Here is a 12443-nt window from a genome sequence, read left to right on the forward strand (position 1 = left end):
CTCAGCAGGTAAAGAATCTGCCTGCAATGCAACAGGCACAGTTTCAATCCCTGGGTCGGAAAGACCCTCTGGAAAAGGAAATTGCAACCCACTCCCGTATTCTTGCCTGAAAACCCCCATGGACAGAGGAGCCTGATGGGCTACAGTCCAAAGGGTTGCAAAGAGTTGCATATGACTGAACGAATAAGCAAGCAAGCAGTACACTGAGAGGTACTTAATAAGCACTGTAGAATAAACCCTAATTCTCTGTCCAGATTTGGGGAACACATTTATATGTAGCTGTGAAATATGAAGCAGTCTGCCATTACGTGACAACTCAGGTGCTCCATTCCTAGCTCAAGTTCTTTCTGCCTTCTGAGTAGCTTCTCAGATTTCTGCTGGCATCTAAATGCTCGAATTACATGGTGTAGACTGTGTTCTATTGTTTAATATTATAGTGTTCTCTAGTTGTTTTATATTTATTTTTATCTTCTTATCTGAAGCCATAGAACTGGAGAGGCATCTTGAATATTGTCTATTTCAACCCCTTTATTTTTAGATGAGGAAGCTGAAGATCAGGAGGCTGTGAGTTGTCTTTTTTCATAGTTGGTTTCTAGTAAAGTTGGAGCTTGAACCCAAGTTTACTAACATTTAGCTTATGTTTCTTAAAATGCCATTCTGTAAAACTTACAATTTTAGAACTCAGTAAACTCAGTTTAGGAACAACAGTAAGCACTCAAAAAGTAATTGTTGATTGTCAGAATCTTTAGTTGCAAATCAAATTTAATAAGAAACTCTGAATTACAGTCTGCTGTACTGTGTCCAACACCTTAATCTAGCCATGAACTATTCTAATTTAAATTTAATTCTCTATTTTATGTCCATTTGAGCAAAAGTTAGGTTGTCACCAAGCAGGGTTATGTCATTCCCAGTTTAAGTGTATGACCGTTTTTAAGAAGGTGAAATCCCTCTCTTCCTTTTTTACTTATACACGATAGCAGTGGATCTGGAACTTGAGATCATTAAGCGAACAATAAGATTGGAAATCCTTGTCTGACAGATTGCTTTGTTATAGCATCATTAAGTTCTTTGAAAATTCAGTGTCACTTTAAATTCGTACCACTAATTCTTTGTAACATGCTTAAATAAGAGCTGTGATAAACTGGACAGAAGTCAATTCTCCCTCTTGAAGCCCTGCATTAAAGTATCAGATAACAAACTTAAATCACAATTATCACATTTTATAATTATTTGTATCCTATTTTCTATAGCATCTGAGCAAAAATATTCCATTTTCAGGTTTAATTTATGTGGTTGGGGGCATCAGCAATGAAGGAATAGAGCTTCGTTCTTTTGAAGTGTATGATCCACTTTCCAAGCGATGGTCTCCACTTCCTCCAATGGGAACTAGAAGAGCATATCTTGGGGTGGCTGCACTCAATGATTGCATCTATGCTATTGGAGGGTGGAATGAGACACAAGATGCTCTTCATACTGTAGAAAAATATTCCTTTGAAGAGGTAGGTTGGATGATTTCAATTGTTTGGTATCCTGTTATTCATGTCTGTAAGATCTGTGCGCTTCCTTTGTGGCTCAGATGGTAAAGAATCCACCTGAAATGGGAGAGACCTGGGTTCTATCCCTGGGTTGAGAAGATCCTTTGGAGAAGGTAACTCCTCCAGTATTCTTGCCTGGAGAATCCCATGGACAGAGGAGCCTAGGGTCACAAAGTGCTGAACATGACTGAGTGACTTAGCACAAGATCTGTGGTGTTGTTCAGTCGCTAAATCATGCCTGACTTTCTGGGACCGCATTAGACTGTAGTACATCAGACTTCCCCATCTTTCACCATTTCCTGGAGTTTACTCAAACTCATATCCATTGAGTTGCTGATGCCATCCCACCATCTCATCCTCTGTTGCCCCCTTCTCCTCCTGCCCACAATAATTCCCAACATCAGGGTTTTTTCCAGTGACTCAACTCTTCGCATCAGGTAGCCAAAGTATTGGAGCTTCAGCTTCAACATCAGTCCTTCCAATTAATATTCAGGATTGATTTCCTTTAGGATTGACTGGTTTGATCTCCTGCTGTCCAGACTCTCAAGAGTCTTCTCCAGCACCACAATTCAAAAGCATCAACTCTTCAGTGCTCAGCCTTCTTTATGGTTCAGTATGCACATTTGTATATTGCTGCTGAAAAAACAGCTTTGACTAGACAGACCTTTGCTGGCAAAATGATGTCTCTGCTTTTTAATACACTGTTTAAGTTTGTCACAGCTTTTCTTCCAAGGAACAAGTGACTTTTAATCTCTATAATTATGGATTTATCTGTTCTTCCATTCCTGTCAGATTTTGCTTCTCATTTTTAATCTCTGTTATTAAGTGTGTATACATTTATTATTACATTTTCTTGCTGAATTGATCTTTTTATAGCCTTGAAATGTTTTTCATTCTCTATGATAATCTTTTCCTTGAAGTCTACTTTGTCTTCATACTAATGTAGCCAAGCTATCTTTTGATTAGTATGTGCATTGTGTATCTTTTTTTTCCTTCTACTTTAAATCTGTGTCTTTAAAAACTTCACATTTTGTAAGATAGCTGTGGTCTGTTTTTCTGTACAGTTTGAAAGTCTCTGACTTCTAAGTAGGGTCTTTAGAATTTTTACTATTTATATATAATGTAATTATATATGTGGGGTTGGTTTTTAGACTCTGCTGTTTTTCTCTTTGTACAATCCACCCTTTTTTTCTCTCTTTTCTGTCTTTATGTTCATTGTTTTAGTATACCATTTTATCTCTTTAGTCCAATTAACTATATATCTTCACCTTTTTTCTTAATTGTTGCTTTTGGGTTTTCATTATATTATTTAGCCATTTTAATGTATTACATCTACATTAAAATGATATCATGCCAGTTCACTTTTAATGTAAGAAACAGAAAAACATACTTATATTTTCCTCTTCCATCCTTTGTGCTATTGATGTATTGATTTTACTTCTGAGTATGTAATAAACCCCACAGTATATTGTTGTTATATTTATTTAAAGGGTTAATTATATTTAAGATAAATTTTAATGAGAAAATATTTTATAATTATGCATTCATAACTATCATTTCTAGTTCTGTTCATTGTATAGAATTAAGTTTCTATCTTATAGCATTTTCTCTTAGCCTGAAGAACTTCCTTTAGTGTTTATTTTTGTGCTGGTCTGTTGGCAATGATTCTCTAAGCTTTCATTTTACAAAATTTTTTCACCATATTTTTTTAAGTTATTTATTTATTTATTGGCTGCATGGGTCTTTGTTGCTGTGCAGCCTTTCCTCCAGTTACAGCGAGTGACGGTTACTCTCCAGTTGCGGTGCATGGGCTTCTCATTCAGGTTGTTTCTCTTGTTGAGGAGCACGGGCTCTAGGGCCAGGGGCTTCAGTAAGTTGTGGTTCTGGGCTCTAGAAGCTATTAATATGTGCTCAGTTTCTCAGTCTTGTCTAACTATTTACAACCCCATGGACTGTAGCCTGTCAGGCTTGTCTGTCCATGGGATTTCCCAGGCAAGAATACTGAAACAGGTTGCAATTTCTTCCTCCAGGGGTCTTCTTGTCTACCATCATTTTTGAGAGATATTTTGCTGAGTGTAGAATTTTAGGTTGTTCTTCCCCTCACTCTCATCATTTAATATTGTTGTTTACTTATCTTCTTGCATGGTTTTTTTTTTTTTAATTTTCGTTGGAGTATAGTTGATTTACAGTGCTGTGTTAGTTCTTGCATTGTTTCTGATGGGAGGTCGGTAGTCAATCTTGTTCTCCCATATATGTAACATCTCTTTTTTCTTTGACAGTTTTTTAAGATTTTTTATCTTTCTTATGGATTTCCAGTAATTTGATATATCTTTTGGGATTTTGGTGTTTAACCTGCTTGAAATTCATTGAACTTCTTGAATCTGTAGAATTATAGCTTCCATCAAATTGAAATCAGCCTTATTTCTTCAAGTATTCTCCTGTTCTCTTTCTGGGATTTAAGTAATGTCCACGTAAAACCATTTAATATTGTCCCATAGGTCACTGAGGTGTGTTAATTTTTTCCATCCTTTTTCTCTCAGTATTTCAGTTTGTTTTTCTTGGTTTTCATTTTCCAGATTTCTCAGGTTAATTTGCAAACAGTGTATGATTTTTTTAAGGTATATCATATATTTTGCTATATATCTACTTGTGAAATGATTACCACAATCCAGGTAATTAACATACCCATCAACTCTCATAGATCCCTTTTCCTTTTTTGTGTCTGTATGTGATGGGAGCTCTTAAGATCTGCCTTGGGGACTTCCCTGGCAGTCCAGTGGTTAAAACTCCATGTTCCCAATGCAGGAGGCACAGGGTAAATGCCTTTTTAGTAAATTTCAAGTATACAGTATACTATTATTAACTATATTCACCATAGTATATACATTAGATTGCTAGAACTTATTCATCCTGCATAATTGAAATTTTGTTCTCTGTGCTTCAGTATTGATAGTTTTTCTTGCTGTGTCTTCAAGTCAACATTAACTTTCTACAATGTCTAAACTTTTAATTTGTAGTATCTAATTCTATCTAGGAAAATTTTCATTTCAGGTATTGTATATTTTAGCTCCATAAGATGTTTTGGTTATTTTTTTAAGTGTCTTCCATTTCTCTCCTTGTCATTTTTCATGTTTTCTTTTATATCCTTGAATGTATTTATAATGTCTGTGTTAAAGTACTTATCTGCTAATTCTGTTAATTTGACATTTTTGAACCTGTATTGATTGAAATTTTTCTTCCTGATTTCAGTCACATTTTTTTTTCTTTTTTCTTTTTTTTTGCCTTTCCACATTTCTAGTAACTGATCGCGGAGAAGGCAATGGCACCCCACTCCAGTACTCTTGCCTGGAAAATCCCATGGATGGAGGAGCCTGGTAGGCTGCAGTCCATGGGGTTGCGAAGAGTCGGACACGACTGACTGACTTCACTTTCGCTTTTCACTTTCATGCATTGGAGAAGGCAATGGCAACCCACTCCAGTGTTCTTGCCTGGAGGATCCCAGGGACGGGGGAGCCTGGTGGGCTGGCGTCTACGGGGTTGCACAGAGTCGGACACTGCTGAAGTGACTTAGCAGCAGCAGCAGCAGCAGCAGTAACTGATTGAATGTTGGACATTGTAGATGTTACATAGTTGAGTATTTGGATTTTGTTTTCTTCCCATAAGTGTTGTGTTTAGTTTTGATAGGCAGTTATTTGCAAATCAGATTCATATTTTGAACTTGTTTTTAAGCTTTGTAGGGAAGGTCTAGAAGGTCTAGGTCCTTTAGGAATAGTTTATCCCTACCACTGAATCATGGCTCTTCTTGACTCTCTCCTGTTTGTCCTAGCTGTCCAAAAGGTTTCTTCATATTGTCTGGTCAAAGCTAGACTATCATCCAGCCTTGTGTGAGCTCTGAGAATTGTTAAGCTTACGGGAGTTCCTGTAAAGGAAAGCTGTCTCTTCTTTTCACACCAAATGTGGGTTTTCCACACCAAATTCTTCTCTGATTCTCTGTGGACACCAACTGGCGTCCTAAAGTCAACTGAGTTCTGACACTAACTATCCCACAGGTTATAGGCTCAGTACCACAGGACTGCCCTCACTTTAGACACCAGTCTCAAGTAGTCTGTCCTCTTATTAACCACTGACTTGGTTACAAATTGAGGGTTCCTGTGATCCCTTCCTCAGGTTCAATAATTTGCTATAATGGCTCACAGAACTCTGGGAAACACCTTACTTAACTGTTTTCCAGTTTATTATAAAGGATATTCTATGTTACTATAAGTATAGAACAATAGAACAGAATATAATGTTTATATTCTGTATTATTATAAAGGATATAAATGAATAACCAGATGAAGAAGTATAGAGCAAGATCCAGGAGGGATCTTGCAGGTTTCTGCCCCAGTGGGATTTGGGGGTATCACTTACCTGGCATGTAGATACGGTCATCAAACCAGAAGTGCTCCAAACCTCACCGTTTAGGGATTTTTATGGAGGCTTCATCACATAGGCATCCAGTCCTTCTCTATTCCCTGGATGACAGGGTATGGGACTAAATTCCAAGCTTCTAATCTTGGCTTGATCTTTCTGGTAAGAGGCCCCTATATTGATGTTATACAGGATCCTACAAGAGTTGCCTTTTTAGAGAGGAAGACATTCCTGTCACCAAGGAAATCCCAAGGGACTTAGGAGCTCTGTGTTAAGACCTGCAGTCAGAGACCAAATATATGTCTCATTATATCACATCTTCCCATTTGTTGTTGCTTGATTATTCTTATGGAGTCTCATTTTTAAATTTTCTTTCCCCTTTCTTTTCTTCTCTTTTAAAACTTTTATTTTTACTTTTTTGTTGTTTTCTTTTATTTTCTTTCATAGTCTCATTTTATGCATGCAAAGATTAGGAGTATTCACACAGACTCGAGGGAACCTCTGTCCTCCGGCACTCTTCCTTACAAATCTCAACTGCATCAGCCTCTCTCAACTCTGATTTTGGTCTCATAAATCAGCTGACTGTTGTGCTCTGCTTGGGATTCCCTTCTCTGTACTGCTGTTCAGAAAGCCCTCCAGGCAGAAAGCCTGGACAGCTATGGAGCTCACCTTGTTTCTTTCTTTTTCTGAATCACAGATTTTCATTGCCTGTTGTCCATCATCTGAGAACTTTATTTCATAATCTGTCAAGTTTTCTAATTCTTTATGGTAGGGGGGCACGTTTGGTAACAGTTACTCTATCATGACTGAAATTAGAGGTCCCTTCTGATTCTGTCCTTTTGAGCATTTCTTTGCTATCTTGCATACTAAAATATTTCAAGTATAAGAAAGATTATACTTCTCTGATCCTAGAATCAGTCATTTCTCCAAGAACCTTTAGTTTCTCTTAGTGAAGAATAGTATTTGGAAACCAAGATTAGCTCTCAGACTATCCATTGCTCCTGGAGTATTGCAGCTTCCAGGCATTCTCAGTCAACAGCTAAACATAAACAGTAAATGTATATGTGTGTATGTATTCACACAAATACTCATTTATAGGTATTTCCATATCTGTGCATATATGTTATAAAACCATGAGTTCATAATGTTGGCACCAATTTCAGTATACCTCAGATTCTTTCCATGAAAGAAAGGGGCCTTCCCCTTTCCATGATTGTAAATACCTTCTCTATCAGTTAAAAGGGCTTCCCAGGGGGTACAGTGGTAAAGAATCTGCCTGCCAGTGCAGAAGATGCAAGAGACATGGGTTTGATCCCTGGGTCGGGAAGATCCCCTGGAGAAGGAAACGGCAACCTACTCCAGTATTCTTGCCTGGAAAATTCCATGGACAGAAGAGCCTCGTGGACTACAGTCCATGGGGTTGCAGAGTTGGACATGACTGAGCACACAAACATATCATAATCACATCAGTTAAAAACTTGGCTCCTGTTATTCTCAATATATTTACTTATTGTTTACTGAAACAAGTTTCCCTACCATACCAGCTGTCTTCTCCACTTGTACCTCTATACATTACCTATCCTATTACTTACTATATGAGCACTCCAGTATTCTCTCATGCCTTCAGTTACTTGCTTGATGTAATTATGCTACAAAGGGAAAAGAAGAGAAAGTAGATAAGAGTAGGTTGTGAATCACTGTTCTATCATGCATTTGTTCTTTAGTCCATTTATTCATTCACAAATATGTAAAGACCTGGGGAAGCAAAGGCTACCTAAATATATAATACTCCAGCTCTCAAGAAACCAACATTCTAGTGGGAAATATTAAAAATAGACAAACAATTGCATTACCATTTGTTAAGTGCTGGAATAATGTAAGCACAAGGTGTGTTGTATCATAGACTTACAGGTTAGAAAAATTTTTTCCAAGTTAATTTCCATGGAATACTATTTTGCTTTTTTTTTCTTTTTGGCCACTGCCACCTGGGATGCAGGATCCTTAGTTCCTCCACCAGGGTTCAAACCTGTGCCCCCTGCAGTGGAAGCATGAAGTCAACCACTGGACCACCAGGGAAATCCCTGCATTGATAATAGGAAGTAGATAGCATAAGTTTCCCTGGTCAACTATACTTAGGGAAAGTTGGATTAAGTAAAGTTAAATAAATTTCTTTACTATTGGACAGGGAGGCCTGGCATGCTGCGATTCATGGAGTCGCAAAGAGTCGGACACGACTGAGCAACTGAACTGAACTGAACTGAACTGATAGGACTTCTTTACACAATTTATTAAAATAAGATATTTCATGAATCTTTATGCTAAATCTCTCACATTTAAGTGACCACACAGCCCTTACTTTTGTTTGTGAAACATCTTGGGGGGAAAAGTGTTTCAGGGAACATTATGTTGTGAAATATGAATTTATTGTTTTTCAGTCGCTCATTCATGTCTGACTCATCAAGTTGCCTCAAGAAGTTTACTCTCTAGCATTGATGAATAATCTCTCTTCATTTTTTATGATTTTATAAATTTTGTTCATCATATGCTTTATTTTCAAATTATTATTATTTTTTTAAAATCTGGAAACGTTTTCTTTTCTCTCTTGATTATTTCTCAGGACCTTTTTTTAGCTTTCCTGTTTTCTGGGTATAGACATTTTCCCTGGAGTTGGACTTTGTCATTTTGTCTAGAGCAGCTTACTGAAATTGCTTCAGTGAATAATATATGCCAAGAGTTAGCAAACTTTTTGTTAAAAGGCTGGATAGTAAATGTTTTAGGCCTTGGGGGCTACATGCAATCTCTTCTTTTGGCATATATATATATTTTTAATAACCTTTTAGTGTGGAAAGATCATTCTTAGTTGGTAGGCTTAAAAAAATAGGCCCTAGTTTCCAATCCTTGATCTATACTATCTTTCTGAAAATATCTTTTACACTTTACTAGCTGTACTAGATGTCCTTGAAAAAAAAGATTCCATGTTAAAATAAATTTGGCCAGTGTTGTTTCTTGTTCTCTTGGAGATTTATGAGGCCTGTTATATTAAAGATGCAAAAAAGCCTTTTTGTAAGCTTTCTTCTCCTTTGAACTTTGTGAGTTTGTGTGGTGTGTGTTTGAATTACATACTTGTATTTCATAGAACTAGTTTCTCTGAATTCTTGCCTATATAGAATTTCTAGATTATCTCTTGGTGATCATAATTTATAATTAATCACAGATACATTTTTCATTATTTTCCTCTAAATTTACTACTTTGTCTACACCTACTAAAAATTTCTATTTAAAATATTGTATATACTTATATGAATAGGTCGTAAGTTTGAAATTTAAACATGTAAAAAGAACCAGAGTATCTGATTTCTCAGCACTTTTCTGTGTTACCATATTATAACACTGCAAACTTCTTTTTTCTTTTATCCAGGAAAAGTGGGTTGAAGTTGCCTCAATGAAGGTGCCTAGAGCAGGCCTGTGTGTTGTGGCAGTCAATGGGCTTCTGTATGTTTCTGGAGGTCGATCTTCCAGCCACGATTTCTTGGCTCCAGGTACCTTGGACTCAGTTGAAGTTTATAACCCTCATTCAGATACATGGACAGAAATTGGCAATATGATTACCAGTCGTTGTGAAGGAGGTGTTGCTGTACTATGAAATACAAAGCATTAAGACAGCAAAAGAAACATTTTGAAAATGCAGAATCTCACCTTTTGCAAATCACACTTGTATTTGGTGATAGGACCCTTTCTGTTTTCTGTGAATTTGGTAGAAAAATGACTAAAGACTTTTTTTTTTAAAGAATTTGAGTGAGAAGTGATAGTGGAATATATCCTAAATTAATAAAGAGTTCTCACAAATTTGCCAGCTGACCAACAGATGCTGTTTATGCTCTAGAATTGTCCAGTTAGGAGTAGAGTCCTATTTGTAAAAAGAATTTGCCAGAAGCTTCTTGGCAAATAGTTGCTTTAGCAGGTTCTTCAGTTCAGTTTAAGCTATAACATGACCATTGTGTGATGTAAGAATATCAAATGAGACAGTTTAAAGATGTCTATACATTCATGATTCAGCTCAGAGCATAATATTCCATGGCCATAGTTTAAATTAAAGAGAAAAGCCAATGAGACAACTTCCTACTTCTGTTTTATTCCTACTTTTCACTAACCCCAAACTTTTTATTGGCAGTAAGTATACTGGGAGGGACATGTTGGAAATGTTTAGCTGTTTATATAAATTTTCACTTGTTGATAACAGCATAAAAAAAAGCTCTTGTTCACTTATGTTTTTGTTTTGATGCTGGAATTCAAGTGAGAAATTAATAGGTTCTTAGTGACAGTCCTTTATTGCAATAGGATGATGTATGGGTGATAGAGGCCAGCTGGTTATATGCACCTTTTTCCAAAAATATGTTTAGCTTTGAGAAGAGGGAATTTATTAGATTACCAAGCTTTATGAAGCATACTCATACTTGGGCAAGCCTAAGTATGAACTTAGTACAAAGCCACGGCCTGGCTTGGAGAAGATGGAATTGTAGATCCCTGTACAACTTTTTATATACACTAACTCATAAATGTAAAAGCTTCTGATCCAAAACTGCTTCTCAAAACTTAACTTTCTCGAAGAAGCATTCTAAAGAAGTGTTCTCTATTTCTGAGACAGAGATTTTGTGTATATGATCATCACTTTTATTTCTACTAGTCAGTTGGAGCCATATACATAAAAGGTCTTATACATTTAGGTTTACCTAGCTGTTCCAGGATTTGATTTCTATATCCCTGATTTCCCCTTTTCTATATGAAAGTCCTTTAGTATATTATAGGCATCAGTGGCTTATTTAGATAGAAAACCTTTGGTAAGCATTAAAGACTCAGGTCCGAAATATTTGGATTGATCCACAAGGATACTTTCCTTCACAGCTTAACCATATGCATATTTTAAGAAAAGCTTATGTAGTGCAGACAGAAAGCTCTGTGTTCCATTCTTTCGGGTAGCCTGAAAATCTGAAGGGTCACAGATGGCTGACTGGGATGTGTAAAATGTCAAGGAGTGAAGTATCAAGATAATGTATAAACTAAGCTGTAACTCATGTGCCTTTAATATTTCTAGTTGAGAATGTGTTTAAAACAGATTTACAAATTTTCCTATCATTTAATTTTCATTATTGCCTGGTGCCAGCCTAAAATGGCAGTATGAAGAGAGGCATTTTGTACTGCTATGATGGAAATGTAGTCAAGACAATCAGTGTTTGGGCTTAAATAGATTCAGATGATGCCTGAAAATAAGTAATTGTAAATATGCTTATTTCCTAGAAAATGACATTGTTTTAAAAAGAATGTACTAATAAAGTGTCTTGAATTTTTTGTTTTTTGCTTTTCCTTGTATTACTCATCAACTTAGTTTATTAGCATCATTCTTGGATTACAAGGATTGCCCACGAATTTTAGTGCTTCATCTTTAGGGATTTGCACATTTAATTTTACATTTAATTGTTTTCTGAACAACTATTAAAATGATAAGTCTGAATTTGGCAATAAGGAGTTCATGATCTTAGCCACAATCAGCTCCTGGTCTTGTTTTTGCTGACTGTATAGTGCTTCCCCATCTTTGGCTGCAAAGAATATAATCGATCTGTTTTCGGTGTTGGCCATCTGGTGATGTCCATGTGTAGAGTCTTCTCTAGTGTTGTTGGAAGAGGGTGTTTGCTATGACCAGTGCGTTCTCTTGGCAAAACTCTATTAGCCTTTGCCCTGCTTCATTCTGTACTCCAAAACCAAATTTGCCTGTTACTCTAGGTATTTCTTGACTTCCTACTTTTGCATTCCAGTCCCCTATAATGAAAAGGATATCTTTTATGGGTGTTAATTCTAAAAGGTCTTGTTAAGTCTTCATAGAACCATTCAACTTCAGCTTCTTCAGCATTACTGGTCGGGGCATAGACTTTGATTACTTTGATATTGAATGGCTTGCCTTGGAAACGAACAGAGATCATTCTATAGTTTTTGAGATTGCATCCAAGTACTGCATTTCGGACTCTTTTGTTAACTGTGATGGCTACTCCATTTCTTCTAAGGAATTCCTGCCCACAGGAGTAGAAATGGTCATCTGAGTTAAATTCACCCATCCCAGTCCATTTTAGTTCGCTGATTCCTAGAATGTCAACGTTCACTCTTGCCATCTCCTGTTTGACCACTTCCAATTTGCCTTGACTCATGGACCTAACATTCCAGGTTCCTATGCAATATTGCTCTTTACAGCATTGGACCTTGCTTTACCACCAGTCACATCCACAACTGGGTATTGTTTTTGTTTTGGCTCCATCCCTTCACTCTTTCTGGAGTTATTTCTCCACTGATCTCCAGTAGCATATTGGGCACATACCACCCTGGGGAGTTCATCTTTCAGTGTCCTATCTTTTTGCCTTTTCATGCTGTTCATGGGGTTCTCAAGGCAAGAATACTGAAGTGGTTTGCCATTCCCTTCTCCAGTGGACTACATTCTGTCAGACCTCTCCA

The 12443-nt window shown here is 36.8% G+C and overlaps 1 protein-coding gene across 1 annotated transcript in view; it reads left to right on the forward strand.

Annotated features, from left to right (window-relative positions):
• IPP (intracisternal A particle-promoted polypeptide) overlaps positions 1 to 11264 on the forward strand; it is a 34036-nt gene extending 22772 nt beyond the window's left edge. The window contains exons 8-9 of the mRNA XM_052637376.1: positions 1279 to 1499; positions 9364 to 11264. Of these exons, the coding sequence (XP_052493336.1) occupies positions 1279 to 1499; positions 9364 to 9588 (446 nt within the window). The 3' untranslated portion in view covers positions 9589 to 11264. The remainder of the gene's footprint in view (positions 1 to 1278; positions 1500 to 9363) is intronic.
• The last annotated feature ends 1179 nt before the right edge of the window (positions 11265 to 12443 follow it).

Source organism: Budorcas taxicolor, chromosome 3 (genome assembly GCF_023091745.1).
Source record: "Budorcas taxicolor isolate Tak-1 chromosome 3, Takin1.1, whole genome shotgun sequence".
Lineage (NCBI taxonomy): Eukaryota > Metazoa > Chordata > Mammalia > Artiodactyla > Bovidae > Budorcas > Budorcas taxicolor.